Genomic DNA, 27,269 nt, shown 5'->3' with positions numbered 1-27,269 from the left:
CATTTGTACTGAGAGAGATAGTTTGGAATTTTATTTTTAAAATGTGAGTTGACTGTTAGAAAAATAGAACTCCTAGTAATATTCTTTAGGAATGTTTAATAGTCAGGGAGTCACGAGGAGCAACTGTGGATTGTATATGAAGAGGGAGAAGGACGCAGATACAGGATCCTATAAAAGATATACAGTATCAAAAGAAAGCCCCATCTGCCCACAAAAAACAATACTGTACATAGGGTTGACTGCAAAACTAAGCTCTGCCTTTGACGTGGGAGTCCAGGGTTCGGATCCTGGCTAGGGCCAGTACCTATTCAGTAAGGAGTCCTTAGACTACACTCCCTAAAACTGAAGGATGGCCTCTTGAGTGTGTCTTTAGTGTGTGCAGCTCTTAAGCGCTTTTTGAATCCGACTGAAGAAAAACGCTATACAAATATGGTTATAAATAAGTTTAAAAATTTTGGGTCAGAAATAAAAGCTGAGAGCTAAAACCTGATTGGTTGATATACACAGCTCCCCCACTTTTGTTACAGTTTATATCTGTCTTGATAAATCAGCCCCAGTGTTTGAACTCATGATATAATATTAAATCATGCACAGTGAAAATACTTGGCATTGGGTGTCTTTCCTGTCCTTGTGCTCTCAGTTACTGCAGTTCCTAGAACATGCCTTCGTGTGGGCGTCTGTAACCAGAGAGGCTCTTTCTGCTGCTAAATGTATCACAGACATCTAATACTTCTGCTTTTACCTTAAAGGACCATTATTGAGAAATAAAAAAGGTGTACACATTCATATAAGGGGTAAATTTGTTGCATAGTGAAATGTATTGTACATTAATTTTCCCTAGGTTATTGTCACTTACAGAAGGTTGTATTTAAAGGCCCACAATCACCAAAAAATGTAAAATTTAAAATGCATACCACACATACTTGTAATGTGATGTTTTTTCTTCATCACTGTCACTCACAGTAGGCAGTAAAAATCTGTCAGGTTTGACAAGTCTATCTCCTCATTGGATACTCTCAGGGTTTTTTTCATTTTCAAATTACTTATTGAAGGGCAGTTGCTCAGTCCAACTGCCAAAACAGTGTGCAAGTGAGTAGGGAGGCCAGTATCTTTGTACAAAATCTTTCCAGGGAGAGAATTTGGAAAGAATAAAAAAATGCTGAGAATCCCTCATGAGAAGATGGACTAGTCCAAATCAGTTAGATTTGTTTACTACCATAAGTGCAAGTGACACATGAAAAAGGGATTTATAGTGTATTTCACTATGGGAGAAAACGTATTTATTATATGTATGTGTACTACTACACATGTAATTTAAATTAGCAGTTATTTAAAGGACAGTTGTAACAAGAGAGCTATTCGAGGCTTCCATATTTATTTCCTAGTTGCCTGGCTATCCTGCTGATCCTCTGCCTCTAATACTTTTAGCCACAGACACTGAATAAGCATACATCTGATCAGGCACTTCTGACATTATTGTCAGATCTGACAAGATTAGCTGCATGCTTGTTCCTGGTGCGATGCAGACACTTCTAGCCAAATAGACCAGTAGGGCTGCCAGGCAACTGGTATTGTTCAAAAGGAAATAAATATGGCAGCATCCATATCCCTCTCGTTACAGTTGTCCTTTAACTGACAGCTCTGTGCCTTTTTATTGTGCTTATGCAGTTGCACAAGTAAAGCAAAAACAGGGAAATCACTAAAATATAAAAGTGGGTAATCAAGTCAGAAACATTGGCAACTTTGGTGCTCCCAGCCCTAGTTACCTGTATTAGGTAGTCTTTGATTCCCAAGATATCAGAATTAGGTAGCCTTTGCACCTGATAAAACCACTGGCAAAGTGTAAAGTGTATCAATAAACAATGTATTTTTATCCTGAAGGGAAGGAAGGAGGAGGTGTCCCAAAAATAATGCAATGTTCTAAAACTAGTTCAAAATCATGAAGGTTGACTTACCTTAACCCACTTGGCGGTATTCCTGAGTGTAGCTCAGAGCTACTTTTCACTATGATTAGCGGTAACCCCGAGCTGCACTCGTGGAGACCACTAGGAGCGCCAGATGCAGAGAGCACAGCAGAACTCAAAGGATCACTCACCTCCCCGTAATCCAGCCACAGCAGCCCACCTTCTTCGTGTCCTCATCACTATCCAGAGATCGCTGTCTGTCACATGACGACAGATAGAAATCTCAGCATAGAGATAGAATGCCCCCTGGAGGACAGGAGGAAGACTTGCAGCATGTGGCCGGATCCCTTGGAGGTAAGTGAACTATGGACTCTGCTGCGCACTCTGCATAGGGGATGGGGAAGCCTCTGGTGGCCTGTACTGAAAGGGGGGGGGGGGCATCTTAACTGTGTACATGTAATTAAGGCGGCAGGAAATTGGGGTGCAGGGTAAAGCCGAAAAACTACTCACCCTGCTCCTGCAAAAGTCCCAGTGGCGTTAATTACTATTCCCCTTCCAGGCCGCCGTGGACTCCGGGGTAAGACATAATTTGGCTGCCAGCTATTGCTGCTGCCTGAATTATGCTGTTTTTATCGTAATTCGGGCTTTCGGGCTCTGTCTCTTGACGGATCCCAAATGACTGCAGGAGCACCGCTGTATCCGTAATTCACATTACAGCCTACGGCGGCACCTGGTGCACCCAAATTTCCTGCGCCGTTTTTGCCGGACTCGATCTTAACTACCTATACTGAAGGAGGGCCTTTAATGAGAAGGTACTATCACCTGTCACTTTGGCTGCCTCTTATCTGCCACGTAAGGTGGCCATACACTGGTCGATTTGCCATCAGATTCGACCAAAAGATAGATCCCTCTCTGATCGAATCTGATCAGAGAGGGATCGTATGGCCACCTTACTGCAAACAGATTGTGAATCGATTTCAGCCTGAAACCGATCACAATCTGTGGAGCTGCCGCTGCTGCCGCATCCCCCCCCCCCTTGCATACATTACCTGTTCGGGCCGGCGTGAGTCCCCTGGTCCTCCGCTGTCTTCTCCTCCGCCTGGTCCCGGCATCTTCTTTGCATCGGCTCCCGGCTGGCATCTTCTCCCATCACCTTCCGCATCACACATCCGGCACTCGCGTATAACTTTCTGTCACTCCAGTGACAGCGGAAGTTCAAATAGAGCGCCCTCTATTTGTACTTCCGCTGTCACTGCAGTGACACAGGAAGTTATACACTGATGCCGTGATGCGGAAGGTGATGGGTGAAGATGCCCGCCGGGAGGTGACAGCGGGGACTCGCGCCGGCGGAGCAGGTAATGTATCTCCGCTGTATTGCGTCGGTCGTCCGGCATTCGAACGCCGCTATCGATGCACTCCCGACCCGAGAAAAATCTTCCACATGGATGGATCGACGTCGATGGATTTTGGACGGAAGTCCATCGTTCTGTAAGCGGTGTGCCCGGCGATTTCACAGCCGTTTCGATCATTGTGATCGAAATGGCTGTATTTTGGCGGGAAAATCGTTAGGTGTATGGGCCCCTTAAAGAGACTCTGTAACAAATTTTTCAGCCTTAGTTCTTCTATCCTATACGTTCCTATGCCTGTTCTAATCTGCTCTGGCTTACTGCAGTCTTTCCTAACTGCACTGTCTCTGTAATAAATCAATGTATCTTTCCTCTGTCCTGTTTGTCGGGCTAAAGCTTGATTGTGTGGAATGTGCAGGGCTGCTTGTGATTGGTAGAAGCGATACACACCCTCTGCAGGCTCCCTGCATACTCTGAATGACTCACACACTATGCTTAGCTGAGCCTATTAGAAGCTGGTTAGTTTGTTTGTAAACACTGCCTAAAACTGTTAATTACAAGCCAGGATTGCAGCAGAGAGTGGCAGAAACAGCACAGAGGGGCACAGAAGAAAATAATGAATAGAATGGTATGCTTTTTATTGTAAGAATATTAGAGTACAGATTCTCTTTAATGCCCAAATGAAGGTTCCTGGCACCTGTTGGTACTTAGACGGTTGTCAAGTGAGCTGGCAAGTCTTTGTGCAGCTGGAGACTGACAGGACAATAGCCACACTCACTACAGACGGAAACAGATGCAAAACTTGGAGTGGATATATATGACTACAAGGTATTGCTGAAATGGCTGTAAGTAAGCATCATTTAACATGTTTAGCTGGCTAGCTGTAGATAAAACTGGAAGGGAGTACTAACCGGGTGTCCAGCGCCATCTTCTAACCTTCCTGTAGCTCATAGCAGCTTTTCAGCATGCATGCACAGCTCCCGGCGTGTCACGTGACCTGACACAGATCAGGTGACATGCCAGGAGCCATGCACAGAGGACCTCGGAAAGCCGCTATGAGATACAGGAAGGTTAGAAGACAGCGCTGGAAACTCAGTATTTTATTTTGCATGGAGGGAAGGTTAGTGCTTTTTTGGTCAGTTGCTCAAGCAACTGCAAGCACATGTATCAGGCGATCCACGCCAGTGCTGAATACCGGGGACTTTACTGTACTGAGGTTAGTATAAAGGTTCCAATCAAACACAAGTCACAAGAAATATCCTGTTTACATTGAATATTTATTTGTAGACATTTCTGAAACATGTTATAAATTATTCTTTGCTTGTGAACCAGTTGTTGCATGTGATGTCACACGGCCACCGGTTGATCGCTGCCATATATCTCATATTCCGTTTCATACATCTTGGGCACAGACATGATCTCTGGTAGAGGCCCGCTGCGTGGAATGGTCCATGGGCATTCCAGTGGGAAGTACACATCATGTGACCTCTTGTCATCCAGTGGCCACTGGTAGCTCTCCTGGGCCAGAGTTTTAAGTCCGCGGTGAGGGACAGATTTTGCACGGGGTGGTATCCGTGGCAGTTTTGTGGCAGTGGGGAACTGCATGCTGTCACGCATGGGAGGTGGGCGACGAAGTGTCTCCTTAGACAATGGATTTTCTTTCAGGCCATGTCCCCAGACCTTGGGGTAATCTTCAGCCTGCCAGTAAGTCAGAATATCCTTCTTGGGATAACCCTCCAATTCTTTCCTACAAATTGTAAACAAATAATTATAACAGTAAATACTCAAACATAGCTTAGGGATGGGATACAGTGTAGCTGATGGATGTAGCTGGGGGTAGCTCAGGGATGGGGCAGAGTGTAGCTGATGGGTGGTGGATGTAGCTAAGCGTAGCTCTGGGATAGGGTAGAGTGTAGCTGATGGATGTAGCTGAGGGTGGCTCAAGGATGGGGCAGAGTGTAGCTGATGGATGTAGCTGGGGGTAGCTCAGGGATGGAGCAGAGAGTAGCTGATGGCTGTAGCTGGGGGTAGCTCAGCCAGGGATAGGGTAGAGTGTAGCTGATAGCTGTAGCTGGGGGTAGCTCAGCCAGGGATGGGGCAAAGTGCAGCTGATGGATGGTGGCTGCAGCTGAGGGTAGCTTAGGGATGGGGGAGAGTGTAGCTGAGGGATGGTGGATGTAGCTGAGGGTAGCTCAGGAATGGGGGAGAGTGTAGCTGATGGATGGTGGCAGCAGCTGAGGGTAGCTCAGGGATGGGGCAGAGTGTAGCTGATGGATGTAGCTGAGGGTGGCTCAGGGATGGGGCAATGTGTAGCTGATGGATGTAGCTGAGGGTGGCTCAGGGATGGGGTAGAGTGTAGCTTATGGCTGTAGCTGGGGGTAGCTCAGGGATGGGGCAGAGTGTAGCTGATGGCTATCCTGGGGGTAGCTCAGGGATGGGGCAAAGTGTAGCTGATGAATGGTGGATGTAGCTGAGGGTAGCTCAGGGATGGGGCAGACTGTAGCTGATGAATGATGGATGTAGTTGGGGGTAGCTCAGGGATGGGGTAGAGTGTAGCTGATGGATGGTGGATGTAGCTGGGGGTAGCTCAGGGATGGGGCAGAGTGTAGCTGATGGATGTAGATGGGGGTAGCTCAGGGATGAGGGAGAGTGTAGCTTATGGATGTAGATGGGTTAGCTCAGGGATGGGGCAGAGTGTAGCTGATGGATGGTGGATGTAGCTGGGGGTAGCTCAGGGATGGGGCAGAGTGTAGCTGATGGATGTAGCTGAGGGTAGCTCAGGGATGGGGGAGAATGTAGCTGATGGATGGTGGATATAGCTGAGGGTAGCTCAGGGATGGGGCAGAGTGTAGCTGATGGATGTAGCTGAGGGTGGCTCAGGGATGGGGCAGAGTGTAGCTGATAGATGTAGCTGAGGGTGGCTCAGGGATGGGGTAGAGTGTAGCTGATGGCTGTAGCTGGGGGTAGCTCAGGGATGGGGCAGAGTGTAGCTGATGGCTGTAGCTGGGGGTAGCTCAGGGATGGGGCAAAGTGTAGCTGATGAATGGTGGATGTAGCTGAGGGTAGCTCATGAATGGGGCAGAGTGTAGCTGATGAATGATGGATGTAGATGGGGGTAGCTCAGGGATGGGGTAGAGTGTAGCTGATGGATGGTGAATGTAGCTGGGGGTAGCTCAGGGATGGGGCAGAGTGTAGCTGATGGATGTAGATGGGGGTAGCTCAGGGATGAGGGAGAGTGTAGCTGATGGATGGTGGATGTAGATGAGTTAGCTCAGGGATGGGGCAGAGTGTAGCTGATGGATGGTGGATGTAGCTGGGGGTAGCTCAGGGATGGGGCAGAGTGTAGCTGATGGATGGTGGATGTAGCTGGGGGTAGCTCAGGGATGGGGCAGAGTGTAGCTGATGGATGGTGGATGTAGCTGAGGGTAGCTCAGGGATGAGGAAGAGTGTAGCTGATGGATGTAGATGGGTTAGCTCAGGGATGGGGCAGAGTGTAGCTGGTGGATGTAGCTGAGGGTAGCTCAGGGAAGGGGGAGAGTGTAGCTGTAGAATGGAGGATGTAGCTGAGGGTAGCTCAGGGATGGGGCAGAGTGTAGTTGAGGGATGGTGGATGTAGCTGAGGGTAGCTCAGGGATGGGGCAGAGTGTAGCTGATGGATGGTGGATGTAGCTGGGGGTAGCTCAGGGATGGGGCAGAGTGTAGCTGATAGATGGTGGATGTAGCTGAGGGTAGCTCAGGGATGGGACAGAGTGTAGCTGAGGGATGGTGGATGTAGCTGAGGGTAGCTCAGGGATGGGGCAGAGTGTAGCTGAGGGATGGTGGATGTAGCTGAGGGTAGCTCAGGGATGGGGCAGAGTGTAGCTGATTGATGGTGGATGTAGCTGAGGGTAGCTCAGGGATGGGGAAGAGTGTAGCTGAGGGATGGTGGATGTAGCTGAGGGTAGCTCAGGGATGGGGCAGAGTGTAGCTGATTGATGGTGGATGTAGCTGAGTGTAGCTCAGGGATGGGGATGAGTGTAGCTGAGGGATGGTGGATGTAGCTGAGGGTAGCTCAGGGATGGGGCAGAGTGTAGCTGATGGATGGTGGATGTAGCTGAGGGTAGCTCAGGGATGGGGCAGAGTGTAGCTGATGGATGGTGGATATAGCTGAGGGTAGCTCAGGGATGGGGCAGAGTGTAGCTGATGGATGGTGGATATAGCTGAGGGTAGCTCAGGGATGGGGCAGAGTGTAGTTGAGGGATGGTGGATGTAGCTGAGGGTAGCTCAGGGATGGGGCAGAGTGTAGCTGATGGATGTAGCTGAGGGTAGCTCAGGGATGGGGTAGAGTGTAGCTGATGGATGGTGGATGTAGCTGGGGGTAGCTCAGGAATGGGTTAGAGTGTAGCTGAGGGATGGCGGCTGTAGCTAAGTGTAGCTCTGGGATAGGGCAGAGTGTAGCTGATGGATGGTTGATGTAGCTGGGGGTAGCTCAGGAATAGGGTAAAGTGTAACTGATGGATGGTGGATGTAGATGAGGGTAGCTCAGGGTTGGGAAAGAGTGTAGCTGATGGATGTAGCTGGGGGTGGCTCAGGAATGGAGTAGAGTGTAGCTTCTGGTTGTGGTTGCTGGTGTGAGTAGCTCAGGAATTGGGAAAAGTGTTGCCAAAGAAAGGAAGGGCTAAGATGCATAAAAACATTCCATGCCAGGCAGCCCTACCTAGGAGCTGCCAAATAAAAAAAGGCCACAAATACTAACAGCACTTTGTGTAGGAAACATGAATATCATACTCACGTGGTGAATGCACGAAAGTCTCGCGCAGTTGTGGTAGCATAGATGTCATTCAAAGCCAACACTCCGCCATCTCTGATGTAATAAGGCTCTCCAGACAAAGTCTTATTTTCAGTAGCTGCCACAAGAGACTAAACGCACATAGAGGGCTATATTATAAAGCTGGGCAATATTAACAACCTCATACATATCGCACAACAATATATTTCGATCTCCAAACAACTTAAAAAGTTTAAATATTCTTTCTATCCCTGATGTTATTGGCAAGAACAATGGTTTCATTTCTATTAGCCGCCACCATCTGCTAAGGGGTTACTGATAAATCAGGAAGGAGACCTCGTTTTGCTCATCGCCCGTGAAAACTGTCAGTTCCACCACTGCCCCCGGACAAACTACGAGCCTTGGGAACTCCTTAGAAGGCTTCTAAAGCACTCACATCCCCGAGTGCTTCCAATGTCAGGCCTTCTACATTGCAGGTGTTAGAGCGTTCTTGCGCGTGCGCAGTACGGATCCGCTCGGTTTGGGGAGTACTCTGGGATTCGAGTACTTCTGAAGACAACCCAAGGAGGGCCGAAGAGATATTCAACCAACTGGCTAAATAATTTCAACAGGGGGACAGTGATGTAGTGAGATGAAATGAGAGGGGACCGGAAAGGCTCTATGGGATCCAGAGCCTTCCTTCTACATAGGTGAGTATATATTTTTTACCGACCCTCTTCAGGTTTACTTTAAAGAGGAACTATAATACATTGCAAAGTGAGAGGTTAAAGAATATAAGAAAGATCGAAAGATCAAGAAATGATTGATATTCACCAAGTAATTTGTTCATATTGTTTGATCTACAATCAGCCTGCATGTCATCATCTTTGCTACTGGCAGACATGAAAAAAAACAGCACTAACTGTCATTATCTATAACCACACCCCCTAACAATGCGATAGGCTAAAAGGTTGTTTTTTTTATAGATATACATGTGCACAGAAGGAGATACTAGTTGCTTGGCAGTTGGAAACAGCTGTTATTTCCCACAATGCAACGAAGTTCACAGACAGCAAACTGTGAGGACCGTGGTCATGACATCACACTATGGGATGGGTTTTACCACAATATCAGCCATACAGACCCCCCTTAGGATATATTTGAGAAAAGGTAAACATTTCCCATGGGAAGGGGTTATCAGCTACAGGTTGGAATGAAGTTCAATCCTTATTTACAGTTTCTCTTTAAAAACTAGATGTGCCTCAGCTTGAAATGGAAGTTCTAGGGCATGAAGTGTTTGCTTTCTTGCTGACTGGTGTAAGAAGAGGCCAATCCTAAAGAAATAACCTCGTTGTGGTGAGTTGGCCAAATACAAAATATACTGAAGTCCATTTTGGAAACTGAGATCCTCCATTTTGACAATGTAGTTACTTTAATTACTGTCAGTGTTCCAGCTTGTTGTGAGCATGTGTTTTTAGTGCAGAGGGTTAATGGTTGATTTAAGTTCCAAAGGTAAGACTTCTCATTTACACCAATTAACATTGCTGTTTTCAGAATTTGCCTTGTTCGGTTTTAGGTTTAATTTGGCTTTGAATGTGGCTAGACTGCAATATACTTTCATTAATGACAATTTAGCTCTCTTTTAAAATACTGTCATGCGACTCACATTGTTCATACCACACTTATTTGCCTTTCTTTCTAACTCAGTGCATTTGCTGATGATAGTATCTGTATAGAGATGATAAGCACTGCGGACAGGCAATTTATAACAAAAAAGCATGGAGAATCCGCGGGGAACGTTTTAAAGGGAAGGTTCAAGCAAAAAAAAAAAAATGAGATTCACTTACCTGGGGCTTCTACCAGCCCCATGTAGCCATCCTGTGCCCTCGTAGTCACTCACTGCTGCTCCAGTTCCCCGCTGGCAGCTTTCTGACCTCGGAGGTCAGGGCCACATTGCATACATTTTTACGCATTCCAGCTAGTGCAGGAACAAAAATGTATGCGTTTCACCACTAACGCGTAAAAATGTATGTGTTAATGTTCCTGCACTAGCGGGAATGTGTAAAAATGTACGCAATTTGGCCCTGACCTCCGAGGTCAGAAAGCTGCCAGCGGGGGACTGGAGCAGCAGTGAGTGACTACGAGGGCACAGGATGGCTACATGGGGCTGGTAGAAGCCCCAGGTAAGTGAATCTCATTTTTTTTTTTTTGCTTGGACCTTCCCTTTAAAACAACATTTTTCAAACAGGAATCAGCACACATGCCAGCTAGTCTATAGTCTAACAGTTTATACTATATATAGTGGGTATGACATGCAAGTATTATAAAATGGGCCTGAAATGAGTAATAAAAGTACATTAAGTGCTGGACACACCAGAAATCGCAAAACACTATCACGCAGTAGCGATACTTCACAGAAGCAGAGCCATCCACAGTTAATGTTACGTGCATTGCTTCGCACATTGCTAAGGAAGCAATGCACGTAACTAAGGAAGGCACACTCCTTATATGGCAGCGCGCACTGCTATGTAAGGTGTGCATAGGGAGCACTACGGCTCATTAAGCCACGCTGCTGAATCAAGCCCTATGTATAAAGCAGAAGCTCTAAGCAGTGCATGTATTATGTATCCAGTGTGTGAGTGTGCTGTATAGGCAGTCAGGTAATGTAACTCTTAGGAGATGCAAGCATGAATTATGCAGGGCCATGTAACACCAACCTGTGATGGGCCTGCATTCAGGTGATTGTCCAGCGGGAAGGGTTGTGGTCCAGCATGGAAGGTGCTGTAGGTGGGCTGAGCTGGATGTCCTTGGAACTTTGCTTTCATCTCACTGCGAGGCTTTTCTGGAGTCCTCCATGTTCTCAGCTTCAGCTGTCAGAGAGATGGGTTGATTTATGAGATCTGTGGCTACTGGTGGCTCATGCACACAGACTATAATTACAGTATAGTACGGATTAGAGTCAAGGATGGATTTAAAATTACTGGCTGTGTTAAATACTAACCCCCCCCCCCCCCCCCCCCCCCCAGGCCGCCATGGATGGTGGGGAATGAAATAATTCGGCTTCTAGCAATTGTCGGAAGCCGAATTGTTATGTTTCAAATGTAACTTCAGCTCCGTCTTCTGACGGCGCCGAAGTTACTCCCTGTGCGCCCAAGTATCCTGCGCTGGATTCACTGTGTTCGCATTCTTTGTGCATCCCCTCTTCCATGTCTACACTTCATGTGCAGAAGCCCCCTCCCATTCCTGTGCAGCCCCTTCTTTCGTGTCTAACCTTCGTGTATAGCAGCCCCCTTCAGTTTTATACAGAACTAGTGCCGATTCTAGATTTTCTGCTGCCTGAGGCAAACTTGTAAGGATGCGGTAGCCAGGTATAGTTGCCACCAGTGTAGGTAGCCAGTATAGTTTCCCCCAATATAAGTTAGCCAGGTAGGTGCCCCCAGTATAGGTAGCCTGGTATAGTTGCCCCCAGTATAGGTGCCGCCAGAATAGATTAGCCACGTTGATGCCCCCAATATCGGTAGCCAGTTATAGTTGCTCCCAGGCCTCAGTACAGGTTAGCCAGGTAGGTGCCCCCAGTATAGGTCAGCCAGGTATAGTTGCCCCCAGTATAGTTCTTTCACTATTCTTGGATGCATGCTGGCGTCCATGATATCGCCGCTGAATATATACACTAGTCCTTTGACAGATTGCGGATTTATATTTGAGGGTCCATTACTGATGTATATGTATACTGAGTGCCTCTGAGGAAGCGGCCTTGTGCCGTGAAACACGTGTCAGGCAACCTTTGTGCGATTTGGGAATCCGAATTTAACCCGCATGTCTGTCTTATATATGGAAGAAAACCCATACTGAGAGGAATTAAAGGACTATTTGTTCATATAAAGTCCCGTGACTGTTTTTGGATGTTGTAAATTTCGACTTGGGGTGGAACAACACTATTTGGCTTTTACTAGTATTTATATTGCCCCCAGTATAGGTTAGCCAGTATATGTTAGCCAGGTAGGTGCCAATAGAGGGGTCCTCTCACCTTATCCCACAAGTCCTTGTTATAGTGGACCTTCCAGTTTGGTGGGGGGAGAGGGTGGCTGGGCTGAGAGAACACACCCCCTGGGTATTTCCTGTCATGAGTGCTTCCAGTGGTTGTCTCATACGTATTCAATAATACATCAAATGCTGTGACTGCGCTGCTTTGCTGTAGTGTCGCCGGCAGAGGCTCAGAGAGCGATGACTGGAATGATAGAAAACAAACGTGCAACAAGGAAGATTCTGGTAAAAACCAAAGCAAACAAGCAAAACAAAACAAAAAACAGCAAAAATGCGCATAAAACAATTACAGAGGCCTTGTTTCAAAATGAAAAAGGGAAAGCCAGTGAACACACACAGAATCTGCAATAAACATACATTTATTGGTTCCACATAATTACAGACATGTGGGTGAACCCCACAGCCAGGACAAGGCCAATCTCATTTTGGGCTCCCCATGCCAACAGTGGATGCAACTGCATCCCACAGTGACAAAAAGATTGTATACATTTCTCTGTTTTTTATGACAATGTGATGAAGGCTTAAAGCCTGGTATACACGTTCAATTATGATTGACCAATCACTGACCAATTTTACTAATTATAGAGCGAGGGTCAACAGATATTGAAATCTATGAGGGCTTTTGTCACACTAGGCAACGTGTGCACGAGTTATGACCTACGGCGTGACGTCGGGAGGTTGCGGTTTGATGCTGATCAGCGGTGGATGATTAAAAGCAAAATCTAAGGCTCTGGAACGCTTTGTCTAATGTGAAAGGCAACATGAATGTCAGTAGACTCATGTTACCCGGCTAACCGCATCCTTGGAGCGATCTGTCAAAACGGACCGATCGGCTCCTAGTGTGAAAGAGCCCTAAGCAGATTGTGTAGGTAAGCTCTCATACTACATGGTGATTGGCCAATCATAATTGAAAGTGTGTACCAGACTTTAAACTCCTTATTTCAGCCACAACAAACTGCGGTGTTGTGTACTCTGCAAAAGCAGGATTGCAACGGAGAAGTGTCATTGAGCGCTATGTGCGCGATACAACGCATACAGTCAAGCATACAGTTAATGAAAAGTATACTTCACTGCAACGGTACACGCACATGATGCCTGGCACAGCACAGCATGCTTCATATTATGCCAACGGATTCCCCCTCACTACTAACACATCGATGTGAACATACCATTACATATAATTGCTTTGCAATAGTAATGCAGTTATATTGTCTGCCGCAATACATCTCAATGCCCCAGTGTGAATGTAGCCTAAGGTTTCTTCCCAGGGGCGTAGCAATAGGGGGTGCAGCGGTAGCGACCGCATCGGGGCCCTTGGGCCAGAGGGGCCCAGTAGGGCCCTCCCTCAACTACAGTATTAGCTCTATTGGTCCTGTGCTCATAATAATCACTTCTATAGATACTTTGAATAGTGGTAATCATTAACACACTGTTCCCCATCCCCTTCTTGCACCTCTGATACTGTAGTTGCCATTGGCAGGTTTTGGGGCGGCCTATCAGTTTTTATGTATAGAGTGCTTGGGGGGCCCCATTGTAAAACTTGCATCGGGGCCCACAGCTCCTTAGCTACGCCACTGTTTCTTCCCCACTAACAGGATTCCTTAGCAATGGTAACATTTTAAAAACAGGCATGTGCAGGAAGCACTCCTCATGTCCAATTCTCCCTCCATTTTATCTTCGAAAGGCCCTTTGAAGCCAGGTTGGTTGGTGAGTATTGCGCAGGCGCTGCCCGCCGATGCACGTCCTTGATCGTGCAACTGTGGCAGTCTGGAAGCGCTCTGCCCATGCGCATGACATCATAACTTCGTAGCACTCATGCGTAAAGCGATCGCTAGCACTAGGTAGAGAGACATTGTGATCGAAGTGCACAGCAGTAAAATGATCACTATTCCCTCTCCAACCTCTGGCCAAGTTATACTCCATACTAGATCATCTAACAACACGCTGCCTCCAGGTATGCATATTGTATACGGGGAGCCTCTTGTTCCCCCGGTCGTTAACATGGTTGACTATACAGGGTACATCCAAAGCAGGCCATAAATGCATCATTTTTTTCCGGCAGACTATTGTGGTAGAACCTGCCAGAAATCTACCGCGCAATGAGCCACATCGATTGTCATTTTGATCGATTTGTAGCAAAAACTTAGCAGTGGAGTAGCTGCAGTAGATTGACGGTCCATAGCGCTGCATTATATCAAACTGTGCAAGGCTGCAATTTCATTGGTTTTCTATAGATTTCATGGCACAATCTATTGAAAATCTGTGCACAGTGTATAGAGGAATTTGATCCCTCCCTGATCAGATTCAGATCAGAGAGTGAATGATCTGTTTTCATCATTGGGTGGCAATCTATGCATGTATGGGCACCAAAAAAGGATCAAGATCAAAATTGGGCCATAGGCAAGATAGCACTTTTTGCCCACTGCTGATGGTCACCTTTTCTAGTTAGATTTAGTGGAGCTACTAGTATCCACCAGGCCCCTAGACTCTCTCCAGGCCCTAGGCAACTGCCTAGTATTGCCTTGTGGATGATCCTGCTCTCTGCCACACACTCATCAGTAATAACTAAGCACTTTCCCTCCATAGGAACCATCTTGTTTATTTGCATTACCTTGATGTGTGGAGGTGGGAAGGGAACCTGGGCTCTGTAGTCATGTCCAACTCCAGTACTAGTTAGATGCCAGTCCTGCCTCCTTTCCAGCCCCATGGCAATCACATCCAGGCAAGAGAAATCTGGGTAGAAAATGGAAGGAAAAACCTCTGCAGGCGATGTATGGAGCAAAAGGGTTATGGAATGTTGTGTTTCTCTGTAGTCAAGGCGACAGGGCACGCCTCCCTCAGCAAACTGGTCTGCATAGATACAGCCAGTGTAGACAGAGGCATTGCTAACCACAAGGGAGCCTGTGGCTTCCCATTAGTCTCAGTTTCATCACACTGAGAAAGCATTGCTGCACCTCGTAGTGCCACTGCAGCCAGTGACGGTCACAGATCTGAGGTCCACAATAATACACACATATATTGTAGTCTGTCTGTAATGGATCTTTTGAATTGCTCCATAAGCTGCATGATGTACATACTGTCAATGATAAATAATATGTACTTACTGATTGTGAGGTACTTACTGATTTTGAGATTTGGTTTCCAAATTATTATAAAACTATCAGAAATTCCGACAATGCTATTAGGTATTAATCATTTCAAGCACTAGGTGGCAGTATTTGACCACAAGTGTAGTTTGCAAGTTCCAACATGAAGCTCCTGGAGTCCTTGCTCCTTTTGTACAAGTCAGCTGTAAACATTGCAAGCATTTACCTGTTTCCCCATCCCCTAAAATAAGTCCTAGAAGGCTTTTTCAGGATGCCTTAAATATAAGCCCTACTCCAAAAATAAGGGCGGGAACCCACTAGTGGCCTCAATTTTCAGCGCGATTCCCGGAGCGATCGTAATCATGGCCGGCCTTTGACTTGAGCGACCGCCACCGGCATCCAGGGGTGCGCACGTGATGTACATTCAACTGGCCCTGGCTGCTTTTCTACCTGCTGGTTTCGGCTGCGGGCTCCGGGTCCGTCTGGCTGCTGCGAGTGGTAGCTCCGCGTCCTGGTGCCACTGGGGGTGATGACTCCAGGAACCTGCTGCTGCCACTTGCTGAGTCTGTGTGAGCCGTGCATGCCAGTAGCGCCGCCCCTCGCTCACAGGCGATGTCTGCGCTACGCATTAATCAGAGAGAGACCTGCTTGTCACTGCTGCCTCCTGGCCATCTTCTGTCCCCAGCTACAAGCAGAAAAGTTATATTCCCCAACTGCCTCCCCATTGGGGAAGTGTGTGTGTGTGAGGGGGAGGGGGAGGGCATCAAAGTTTTGCAGGTGGGCCCAGTGATTTCTAGTTACACCCCTGGGAGTTGGTGAGTGCATTTTGCAAGCGGTGTGCTGGTGGTGTGCCATTGAAAGGGACCCACTTGTTTGCGCTGATCCCAATGCAGACTTTGTAATTTGATGATTGTCTTTGGAGCAACAATCTTGATCAACAGCAAGAGTGGCTAGAGTATTTTAGACTGCATACAGATCTTGTTATTTTGTGTTCTTCTATATGTCACTTCAGTGCCTCTTTAATTATCCTGGATTTAGCATCAGAAACATTTCCTATATCTATTTATAGCTTAATATTGGTATGTAATTTTGTCCTCCCAATTATATTTAGCCTAGAGCTGTCCATCATGCCTCTGTGTTTATTAATGCTTCATTAAAAATACACTAAAATCCTTTCTTGTGCTTGTCAATTAGCCAATTTGTGGCCATGGGGTGTGCTTGTAGAAGCCGTCGCCCTGTGTGATAGCCCGGATTTGTGTATTACATCATGCAAGCCAATACATACCAAAGTAATCGACATTATGTAGATAAATGGGTAACTGAATTGCAAACCAGCACAAACTACTGGAAGGAAATCTCTCTTCTTTATTCTTTTCAGACATTTGGATATGAAGGAAAACTCTTTCAAATTACTATCACAGTGGTATTATGCCTGAGAGGCAACACAAGTGCTTTATAACCTACAATGCACTTTCTAGAGTTTGTAATGAGCATGGCACATCTGAGCACAGTTGTGAGTGACGCTTGGTCTGGGTGTTATCTCTGTGGAGAGGATCTGCCAACGTCAGACAACACATGCTGATGAAGGCAATACCTTTATTAGAAAAAACACATAGATATAGGCACATTACCTCACGTTAGGACATTTAAATACGTTATTAGGGAGGTGCTTAAGGGGGTGTGGCCAGCATAATAGCAAGGTCAGTAAACCCTTCGCACACTCACAAGCAAATGTTCATACAAATCCGTTCACAGAAATCAATCATCCAGGCACCACTGCTATCCCTACAGCTAAGTTAAAAGCTGGGGACTTGCCACCAAAGAATACACTCTCTTGTCAGTCGCCTACACCACGCAGAGGTACCCCAGTATTGGTAGGTGTCCTAACTCTGGCTCTGTAACATGCATAGTGCAGAAATGCAGACATTCATTGCATCAAACCTATCTAAAGATTAGGTGCACTTATCCCGACATACTCTCTGGGGACCGATAGTGCATCAGACTAATCTCACAATGGGGCTAACAGAATACATCCATGTGCACCATGCACACACCAGCATAAGCTGTGTGCATACTGACAGTGATCACAGATGGGGAAGGAGGGAGTGCACTGGATTAAACCCTGGCCGCAAGGGTAAGTTTAGATAGGATTGATGCAATGATTGTTTGCATTTCAGCACTATGCATGTTACAGAGCCAGAGTCCGGACACCTACGAATACTGGGGTACCTCTGCGAGGAGTAGGTGACTACGCAAGAGAATATATTCTTTTGTGCCAAGACCCTGGCTTTTAACTTAGCTGAAGGGATAGCAGAGGTTCCTGGATGACTGATTTCTGGGAATGCATTAGTATGAACATTTGCATGTAAGTGTGCGAAGGGTTAACTGACTTTGGTAATACCTGTATGTAGTTTTCTTGCAGGCTTTTAAAACTTTCAGTTTCTTTTTCAGGCATATTAAAGAACTGATTGGTTGTTTAATCCTTTAATAAAGTGTCCTATTGATTGGAATCATTAATTGTAAAACAAAAATGTTATATTCAGCGCACCTTCATCCATATTTTGATAATAAAGAACTGGATTACAAATGTACCAATACAGTTCCAGAAATGCACACACAGGGGCGTAACTAAACTTAACAGGGCACCCCTGAAAAAACGATAGCATGGGGCCCCCTTGGTCCCCGAACCCCATGCGGGTCACGTGATTGGGAGTCGGCAAATGGCAGCAGAGAGCGCTCTGCTGTTAACCAGCATCTGGAAGCAGGAACAAAATACACATGCTCCTGCATGGACTTTTTTTTTTTTTGTTGCTAATAGGCTGCACTTGCAGTTGGGGAGAGGAAGGAGGGGGCCCCCCAAAGCCTCTGGGCCCCAAGGGTGATTGTTTATGCCCATGTGCACACATGAACAGACCTAGTGGAAATTCAGGCTTGCCCGCTTATAATTAGGCCTCTTTTTTCCCTCTTCCAGGTGTGCTTCAAGACATAGCTATAAACTTTGGCCACTAGATGTCTCTCTTTCACCATGTCTTGTACAATGGCCCAGCAAACATCATCAATTCAACTGCCTAATCAAACCAAGAAATTTTGAATCAGGATGATAAAATCTGCAAAACCTCTTGCTTTTACTAATTACATTTGATATAATATTTGTGGACAGCACAGTGGCATATGTAATATACAGAATATACCAGACCCTATATATTGGGTGTGTATGTGTTCTTTCTGTTGGTGTGGGTTTCCCCTCGATACTCTGTTTTTTCCCACATCCCGAAAACATACAGATAGGTTAATTTCCCCTTCACCCAAAAGACTACAATAGGAAAAGCAACATAAGACAATGACTGACTACAATAGGGATTAGAGGGACAGTTAGTGACATTATAATTTAGAATTTATATACCGCCGACATCTTCCACAGTGCTGTACAGAGTATTTAATCTTGACATGACTCTCTCTCTCTCTCCTCTCTCTCTCTCTCTCTCTCTCTCTCTCTCTCTCTCCTCTCTCTCTCTCTCTCTCTCTCTCTCTCTCTCTCTCTCTCTCTCTCTCTCTCTCTCTCTCTATATATATATATATATATATATATATACACAGGGCAGCCATCAGGGGGGGACAATTGACACTGCAGTGAGGGGCCCAGGGCTTCTGGGGGCCCTGAGCCCCACAACGCGCTAAAAGGGCTGCATGTGCTGGCAAATTGGGACAGCTCTGGCCACAGGTCAAGCCTGCGCACCCAGTAGTCCAAGGGTTCATCGCTGCTCACAGTGTCTACATCCACACTTAAGGCCAGGTAGTCGGCTACCTGCTGGTCCAGGCGTTGGTGGAGGGTGGATCCGGAAGGGCTAAGGTGAGACGTTGGACTAAAGAATGTCTGCATGTCCGACATCACCATGAGATCGCTGGAGCGTCCTGTCCTTGCCTGCGTGGACATGGGAGGAGGATTACTGGCAGTGGTACCTTTATTGCTTTGTGCTGTGACATCACCCTTAAACGCATTGTAAAGCATACTTGCCAGCTTGTTCTGCATGTGCTGCATCCTTTCTGCCTTCAGGTGAGTTGGTAACATGTCCGCCACTTTGTGCCTATACCGAGGCTCTAGTAGCGTGGCCACCCAGTACAGCTCATTCCCCTTGAGGTTTTTTTATACGGGGGTCCCTCAACAGGCTGGACAGCATGAAAGATGTAATCTGCACAAAGTTGGATCCAGACGTACTATCCATCTCCTCTTGCTCTTCCTCAGTGACGTCAGGTAAGTCCTCCTCCTCCCCCAGCCACTAACAATACCACGGGAACATCGAGCAGCACAAGCCCCCTGCGACGCCTGCTGTGGTTGTTCTTCTGCCGCTGCCTCCTCCTCCTCCAAACAAACACCTTCCTCATCATCCAAGTATGACTCCTCTTCCCCACACAACTCTTCCTCCTCCTCCCCCCTCTGTGCTGCCACAGGTGTTGAGGAAACATCTGATTCTGATGAAAATTGCTCCCACAACTCTTCCTGCCATAACTGTTCCTCTTCACGCTCCTCCACAGCTTGATTCACCACTCTACGCACGGCACGCTCCAGGAAGTAAGCGTACGGGATCAAGACACTGATGGGGCCTTCACTGCGACTCACGAGGTTGGTCACCTACTCAAACGGCCGCATGAGCCTGCATGCATTTCGCATCAGTGTCCAGTTGTTGGGCCACAACATCCCCATCTCCCCAGATTGTGTGCTTTTACTGTAATTGTACAGGTACTGGGTGACGGCTTTCTCCTGTTCTAGCAGGCGAGAGAACATGACCAGGGCCGAATTCCAGCGAGTCGGGCTATCATATATCAAGCGTCTCACCGGCAAGTTGTTTCTCCGCTGAATGTCCGCAAAGCGTGCCATGGCCGTGTAAGACCACCTGAAATGCCCACACAACTTCCTGGCCTTCTTCAGGACGTCCTCTAAGCCTGGGTACTTTGACACAAATCTTTGAATGACTAGATTCAGCATATGTGCCATGCAGGGTACATGTGTCAGCTTTCCCAAATTAAAAGCGGAAAGGATATTGCTGCCGTTGTCACACAACACGTTGCCGATCTCCAGCTGGTGCAGGGTTAGCCACTGATCCACCTGTTTGTTAAGAGCAGCCAGGAGAGCTGGTCTAATTTGACTCTCCGCTTTGAGGCAAGACATGTCTAAGATGGCGTGACACCTTCGTACCTGGCATTCAGCATAGGCCCTGGGGTGCTTGGGCTGTGTAGCTGGAGAGGAGATCGCAGCACCAGTAGAGTTGAACTGCCACTCAGCCAAAGAGGAGGAGGAGGATGACAGCGAAGAGGATGTAGCAGGAGGAGAGGAGGTGGCAGGAGGCCTGCCTGCAAGCTGTGGAGGTGTCACAAGTTGGTCCGCTGCACAGCCACGTACTCCCTGCTTGCCATCGGTCACCAGGTTGACCCAATGGGCTGTGTAAGTTATTTACCTGCCCTGACCGTGCTTGGCAGACCAGGCATCCGTGGTCAGGTGGACCCTTGACCCAATGCTGTGTGCCAGAGATGACACCCAGGGCCGGTCCTAGACTTTCTGCTGCCTGAGGCAAACTTCTGAGCATGCGCCCCCCCCTCCCCCCCACACACACACACACTTGGAAGGAGCACACAGCACAATTTTCACCCTTAGTATAGGTAGTTAGGAGGTAGTTAGGTAGCCAGGTATAGGTGCCCCCTGTATAGGGTAGCCAGGTATAGTGTCAAGTAGGTGCTAGTCGGGGGGCCTGAAGTGATATTTAAATAGTGGCTGACCAGGTGGAGGGTGGCTGCCCTGGAACAGGGCCAGGGATGGTGGCCTGGCTGCCATGGGGGCTGGTGGATCTGAGTCGGTGGCAGAGCTGACAGTGGTCGCAATGGTAGTGCAGCTGAGAGTGGTCGGAGCTGGTGGTGGCCATGATGTCCTGCGACAGATAGAGGGTAAGAGAGAGAAAGAGGGAGGGAGAGAGACAGAGAGAAAGGGGAAGAGAGGGAGAGAGAGAGACAGAGAAAAAGAGAGGGAGAAAGAGAGAGAGGGGGGAGAGAGACAGAGATACAGAGAGAGGGAGGGAGAGACAGAGGGGGGTAGAGAGACAGAGGGGTGGATAGAGAGAGACAGGGGGGGTAGAGAGACAGAGGGGGTGGGGTAGAGAGACAGAGGGGGTGGGGTAGAGAGAGAGGGGGGGAGGGTAGAGAGACGGGGGGGGGGGGTAAAGAGACAGAGAGGGGGGGGTAGAGAGACAGAGAGGGGGGTAGAGAGACAGGGGGGGGGAGGTAGAGAGACAGAGAGGGGGGGTAGAGAGACAGAGAGGGGGGTAGAGAGACAGAGGGGGGGGGATAGAGAGACAGAGGGGGGGGGATAGAGAGACAGAGGGAGAGAGGGGCGATAGAGAGAGAGAGAGAGAAGCACTTCAAACTCAGCTTGCCGGGCAGAGCTAGGCAGGTTCCCACTATGGCTTACTATCCAGCAGAGGGCACTCTCATACTGGGCGCATATACAGAGCAGCAACCCCAGCACTTACCACCATAAAGCCTCACTGAGCCAGGGGGGCGAGGCCATACCACGCGCTCTCAAGCAAAGCATCAGCAGCCAGCCCAGCCAAGGCCACCAACACAGGCTGACAAAAGCCCAAATAAAACAGACTATAGAAAGCTGCAAGGAACGATACATAGAGGAATGGAGAAGTGACATAAAGAATTCCAAGAAACTCGCTGTCTATCAATCACTACAGAGGGAGTACACAATGGCTCCATATCTGGGGAGGCTACATCACCACAAAGACAGACAGGTCTTGAGTTTGTACCGTCTGAGTGCCCACAGCCTGGAGATAGAGACAGGGCGGCACAGACAGACATGGAAGCCCCGGGAGGAGAGACTGTGCAGACAATGCGACCAGGAGGTCTTGGAGGATGAGGCCCACTTCCTGCTACACTGCAGCAAATACGCACCTGTGAGGACCGCCCACTTCCAGAGACTCTCCGCCCACATCCAGGATTTTACCTCCACAGATGAGGAGCGGAAACTCTACATCCTACTGGGGGAGGAGGAAACAACCGTGCAAATAGCTGCCCGATATGTCACAGCCTGCCACCAACTGAGAGGAACATGATACCACATGGACTGTATTCCCCCCCAATACCCCCCTATGGACTGTATATCCCAGTCCCCCATGCTGCCCCTTACATCATCCACACACCTATGGACTATATACCCCAACTCCCTATATCCTTCCCTATTCCCACAACCCCCCCCCCCCCCCCATGTTAATGTTTTGTCTTGTTTTGCTTTGGCAATGCTAAATGTATTTGGTCCTGCCAATAAAGCTTTTTTGGATTTGGATTTGGATTTGGAGAGAGAGAGGGGGGGGAGAGAGAGGGGGAGAGACAGAAAGGGGGGATAGAGAGAGGGGGGGAAAGAGAGGGTGAGAGACAGAAAGGGGGAAAAAGAGGGGGGATAGAGAGAGAGGGGATGATAGAGAGAGGGAGAGACAGAAAGGGGGATAGAGGGGGGATAGAGAGAGAGAGAGCGCAAGGGAGAGACACAAAGGGGGAAAGAGAGGGGGGAGAGAGAGAGAGAGACAGAAAGGGGGAAAGAGAGGGGGATAGATAGAGGGAGGATAGAGAGAGTGGGGGGGGGGGCAGAGAAAGAAAGAACGAAAACACACACACACACACACACACACACACACACACACACACACACACACACACACACACACACACACACACACACACACACTAAGGCAGACACAGTGAAAGAACTAAGGGAGACATCACAAATCACACACACCTCCTCCCCCGACACTTGCCCGGACTCTCTGCAGTCTGCTGGCTTAGCTGCATCCTTTGATCTTCCGAGATTGCTTCCTGCTGGCTCTGGCCTCAATCCCTCCTTGCCCCACGCAGCTCACTTCTCTTCCAGCGGCATGCTCTAGTCCCCCTTAACCCCCGGCCCGAGCTCCATTCAAACACTGCTGGGGGCGGAGCTACAGCGGCTGAAACAGTGACTGAGGCTCCAGCAGCAGCAAGACAGCAAAGGTTATAGTCAGCGGTGGTGATGGCAGGCAGGGGGCAGCGGGCAACCATCTCGCTCTGGCGAGCAGGGGGCAGCGGCAGGTCATCATACTGGCAGTGCTCTTCAAGACGGGCGGCAGGCAGCGTGACTCCAATCGCTTCCGGATTCTGCCTCCGTCGGGCACACCATCATCGTGATGACAGCTTAGCCAAACAAGGACTCACTCAGAGGCTGCATCTAGGGTGGTGGGCTGAAGTGCACAGCCTAGAAGGTCCCAGGGGTCCAGTCCAATACAGGCGGCAAATGCCAGACGCACTCACTTCCTCTTTCTGCCCGGTGCCGCCCCCCCCCCACATCTGCCGCCTGAGGAACCTGCCTCACTCCGCCTCATGGGCGGGCCGGCCCTGATGACACCACTTGCCTCTCCACTTCATGGTACAGTTTGGGTATCACCTTTTTAGAGAAATAATTGCGGCCTGGTATCTTCCACTGCGGTGTCCCAATGGCCACAAATTTATGGAAGGCCTCAGGGTCCACCAGCTTGTATGGTAACAGCTGGCGAGCTAACAGTTCTGCCACACCAGCTGTCAGACGGCGGGTAAGGGGGTGACTGGCAGAAATTGGCTTCTTCCGATCAAAGATTTCCTTCACGGACACCTGGCTGCTGTGGGCAGAGGAGCAGGAACCGCTCAAGGGCAGAGGCGGAATGGAGGAGGGTGGCTGTGAAGGTGCAAGGGAGAAAGTGGCTGAAGATGCTGCACCTGAAGGAGGAAGAGGAGAAGGAGGGTGGCTTTTCTTTTGTGTGCTGCTTTTGCTCAGGTGCTCTTCCCATTGCAGTTTGTGCCTTTTCTCCATGTGCGTTCGTAAGGCACTTGTCCCTACGTGAGGCAGAGAGAACAGATGGCATTGCTCCGATCTGAGGCAGACACATTAAAAAATTTCCAAACCGCTGAGCCCCCCTGGGGTGATGGCACTATGGTGGCATCAGCAGCTTACGTTGTAGGGCATGTTGGCTGGCTGTACATAGGTGGCGATACATGGCGCCGGACGCTGCCACCAGCTGTTTCTGACAACGAGCTCCCCCTACTTCTATCAGCAGCTCGTCTCCTCCTACTCCTCTCTGACTCCCCCTCTGAACTGTCCCCCTGTTCATCTCCTCTATTGGGAACATACGTGGGATCTGTATCATCGTCATCATCATAATCATCCTCCCCAGTTTCGCTTGCCTCAGACACCTCCAAAACTGCACCAACAGCAGGTACTTCATCATCTTCACACGTTACGTCCATAGTGTCGCCGCCTAACTCATATGTGGTGGTGTAACTTGCTTAGCGCCTTCCTCTGGTTGTAACAATAATGGCTGTGAATCAGTTAATTCCCCACCAATTAACTCCTGCGAAATGTAAAATTCAATGGATGTGGTGCTTGTAGTAGCTCTGGTGGCTGTGGAAGATGAGGTGTTCTGTGTTAAATAGTCAACCACGCCCTGACAATCTTGGGAGTTGATGGGACGTGCCTTCTTCTGAGCTCTGTACTTTGGGCGAGGGCCGCACGAAATCACATCAACACGACCTCGGACAGACCTGCCGGGTGGCCTTCCTCTGGGTCTACCTCTACCTCTACCTGTTTTGTCTGTTTTGTCCATATTGGGGGGGGGGGGGGGGCACCTGCCTAATTTTATTTAAACAATTATTGCACGCTTTCTGTAAATCCAATAAACTTCATTTCACTTCTCAAATATCACTGTGTGTGTCTCCTATCCTACCTAATAAAACAGAGTAACCAAGCAGCTCAGGTTGACCCAAACTACTAGGAATGTATAGGGGGATAAAAGGAACTAAAAAGCCCTCCTACTAAAAAAGCAAAGCTTGGTGTAATTGCCTTCTTAAAACAGAATTCAGTTACAAATGAACATTTGTGGTTACCCACAATGCACTACTACTAAATATGCAAATTATCCCTTTTCGCCCTTGTTAAGCCAAGCAAGCATCCAGAACCACTGGTGTATAGCAAACCTCTAGCTTTAAGTTTTACACAGCCATATCAAACCCACATGTAGACAGCCTGTTTCGGACTTTTGGTCCTCATCAGTACATGGCAGGGATTGATAAGGCTGTATGAAATAGGGCTTGGACGAGTACAACAGAGTAACCAAGCAGCTCAGGGTGACCCAAACTACTATGAATGTATAGGGGGATAAAAATAATAACCTAATAAAACCTAAGTCTCTCTGCGTCCCATGTCCCTGTGTGTGTGTGTTTTCTCCTTGCGCATGTGCAGGGACGCAGAGACACTGAGGGAGAGTGACGCGCGGCTTGCAGGGGAGGACGGGGCCAAGGGGCGGGCTTCAGTTTTTTAGGGTATAGTGTGAAAGGGGCCATAGGGAAACAGACACTGGACTACACATCAGTTGTCCTTTCAGTTACAGCTGACAGTAACTGATACAGTGTAAAAGGACAAACTGCTGCATTCCCAATGAGCGTACATCTCTCAATCATTATAGCTTTGCGACCAAGTGCACTTCCCCTCTTGTTCCCATGGCTGGGAGCATTCTGCGCCTGTTCAGTAGTACTGCACAAGTGCAAAAAGCTCCTGGCAACGGAGCATGGTTGTGGAGAATGGCGCTGCTATGGGAGGATCCAGGAGGCTTGGGACACCAGCGAGCGATCTGTGTGGAAGGCGCTGGAGGAAGCCCCAGGTATGTATAAAACATTTATTACCCGTGATCTCAGGTTCCCTTTAAAGGGAAGATCCGCACTTCTAAAAAAAAAAACTGCTCTCACCTGGGGCTTCTTCCAGCTCCTGGCAGTCGATCGGTGCCCTCGGCGCAGCTTCTCTCCCTCCGGGCATCCAGCGGTGAAGAAGCCGACTTCGCCAGGTCGGCTTCCGGGTCGGCGTCGTGTGCGTTCCACGGCGCGGGTCACGTGGTGTACGTGACGTCATCGGGTCTCTACACCACGTGACCCGCGCCATGGAACGCACAGAAGCCGACCTGGCGAGGTCGGCTTCTTCACCGCTGGACGCCCGGAGGGAGAGGAGCTGCGCCGAGGGCACAGATCGACTGCCAGGAGCTGGAAAAAGGCCCAGGTGAGTGCAGTTTTTTATTTCTAGCAGCGTGAACCTTCCCTTTAAGTTTTCTCCTAGGAGATATTTTTCATCTTCTGTTTAACCACTTGCCGACCGCGCACTCATACCGCGCGTCGGCAAAGTGGCAGCTGCAGGACCAGCGACGCAGTTCTGCGTCGCCGGCTGCAGGCTAATGAATCAGGAAGCAGCCGCTCGCGCGAGCGGCTGCTTCCTGTCAATTCACGGCGGGGGGCTCCGTGAATAGCCTGCGGGCTGCCGATCGCGGCTCGCAGGCTAAGTGTAAACACAAGCGGAAATAATCCGCTTTGTTTACATCATACGGCGCTGCTGCACAGCAGCGCCGTAAGGCAGATCGGCGATCCACGGCCAATCAGCGGCCGGGGATCGCCGCCATGTGACAGGGGACGTCCTGTCACAGGCTGCACAGGACGGATAGCGTCCTGTGCAGCCCCGATCACCAGGGGTCCAGGTAGGAGAGGGGGAAGCGGAATTTCGCCGCGGAGGGGGGCTTTGAGGTGCCCCCCCCCAGCCAGCCACACGCAGGCAGGAGAGATCGGACCCCCCCAGCACATCATCCCCCTAGTGGGGGAAAAAAGGGGGTGATCTGATCTCTCTGCCTGGTGTTTGATCTGTGCTGGGGGCTGTAGAGCCCACCCAGCACAGATCACAGAATTCAACGCTGGTCCTTAAGGGGGGGGGGGGGGTAAAGGGTGGGTCCTCAAGTGGTTGAAATAACTTTTCAGTGCTCTGCAATTGAAAGAGTACCAAGAAGTAAGTGAAAAAGTACTAGCAAAATTATTCAGAGTATTTTCTTGCTTGCTGGTGGTTTATAAGTCATTTTATAGATAAAGTATGAAAATATCACCTAGCATAGCTGCCTCATGCAGATCAGTTTCTGCCAAAATTCTCGGCATGATTCAGACTCAGACACTGTGATGCCAGAATGATCAGCAAGATAGCCTGTTATTGTTTATAAGGAAATAAATATGACAGGGAGTGTTTACACCGAGCTTTTGCGCGCGTTTACACGATTGCGGCGTTCGG

The 27,269-nt window shown here is 48.7% G+C and overlaps 1 protein-coding gene and 1 long non-coding RNA gene across 2 annotated transcripts; one reads left to right on the top strand and one right to left on the bottom strand.

Moving 5' to 3' along the window:
* Positions 1-4,508: 4,508 nt before the first annotated feature.
* On the bottom strand, positions 4,509-14,871 carry SAXO3 (stabilizer of axonemal microtubules 3). The gene is made up of 5 exons (XM_068242902.1): positions 14,653-14,871; positions 12,025-12,225; positions 10,715-10,867; positions 8,022-8,149; positions 4,509-4,997 (listed from the first exon to the last, which is right to left on the bottom strand). Exons 1-5 carry the CDS (start codon positions 14,746-14,748, stop codon positions 4,598-4,600), a joined length of 978 nt encoding a protein of 325 aa, XP_068099003.1. The 5' UTR covers positions 14,749-14,871; the 3' UTR covers positions 4,509-4,597.
* On the top strand, positions 8,989-18,232 carry LOC137522807 (uncharacterized). The gene is made up of 3 exons (XR_011022448.1): positions 8,989-9,167; positions 9,253-9,353; positions 18,099-18,232. It is a non-coding gene; the product is annotated as an uncharacterized lncRNA (long non-coding RNA).
* Positions 18,233-27,269: the final 9,037 nt, after the last annotated feature.

This window comes from Hyperolius riggenbachi, chromosome 6, assembly GCF_040937935.1.
Source record: "Hyperolius riggenbachi isolate aHypRig1 chromosome 6, aHypRig1.pri, whole genome shotgun sequence".
NCBI lineage: Eukaryota > Metazoa > Chordata > Amphibia > Anura > Hyperoliidae > Hyperolius > Hyperolius riggenbachi.
This window is presented reverse-complemented; position numbering and strand designations above follow the sequence as displayed.

Excerpts from the sequence above, each read along its gene's own strand:
- SAXO3 (XM_068242902.1), bottom strand. The coding sequence starts at position 14,748 with ATGGGGCTGGAAAGGAGGCAGGACTGGCATCTAACTAGTACTGGAGTT. Across the intron at positions 10,868-12,024 it reads ACAAGGACTTGTGGGATAAG|CTGAAGCTGAGAACATGGAG; the intron begins GTGAGAGGACCC and ends TCTCTCTGACAG. Across the intron at positions 8,150-10,714 it reads TGAATGCAGGCCCATCACAG|TCTCTTGTGGCAGCTACTGA; the intron begins GTTGGTGTTACA and ends ATGTGCGTTTAG.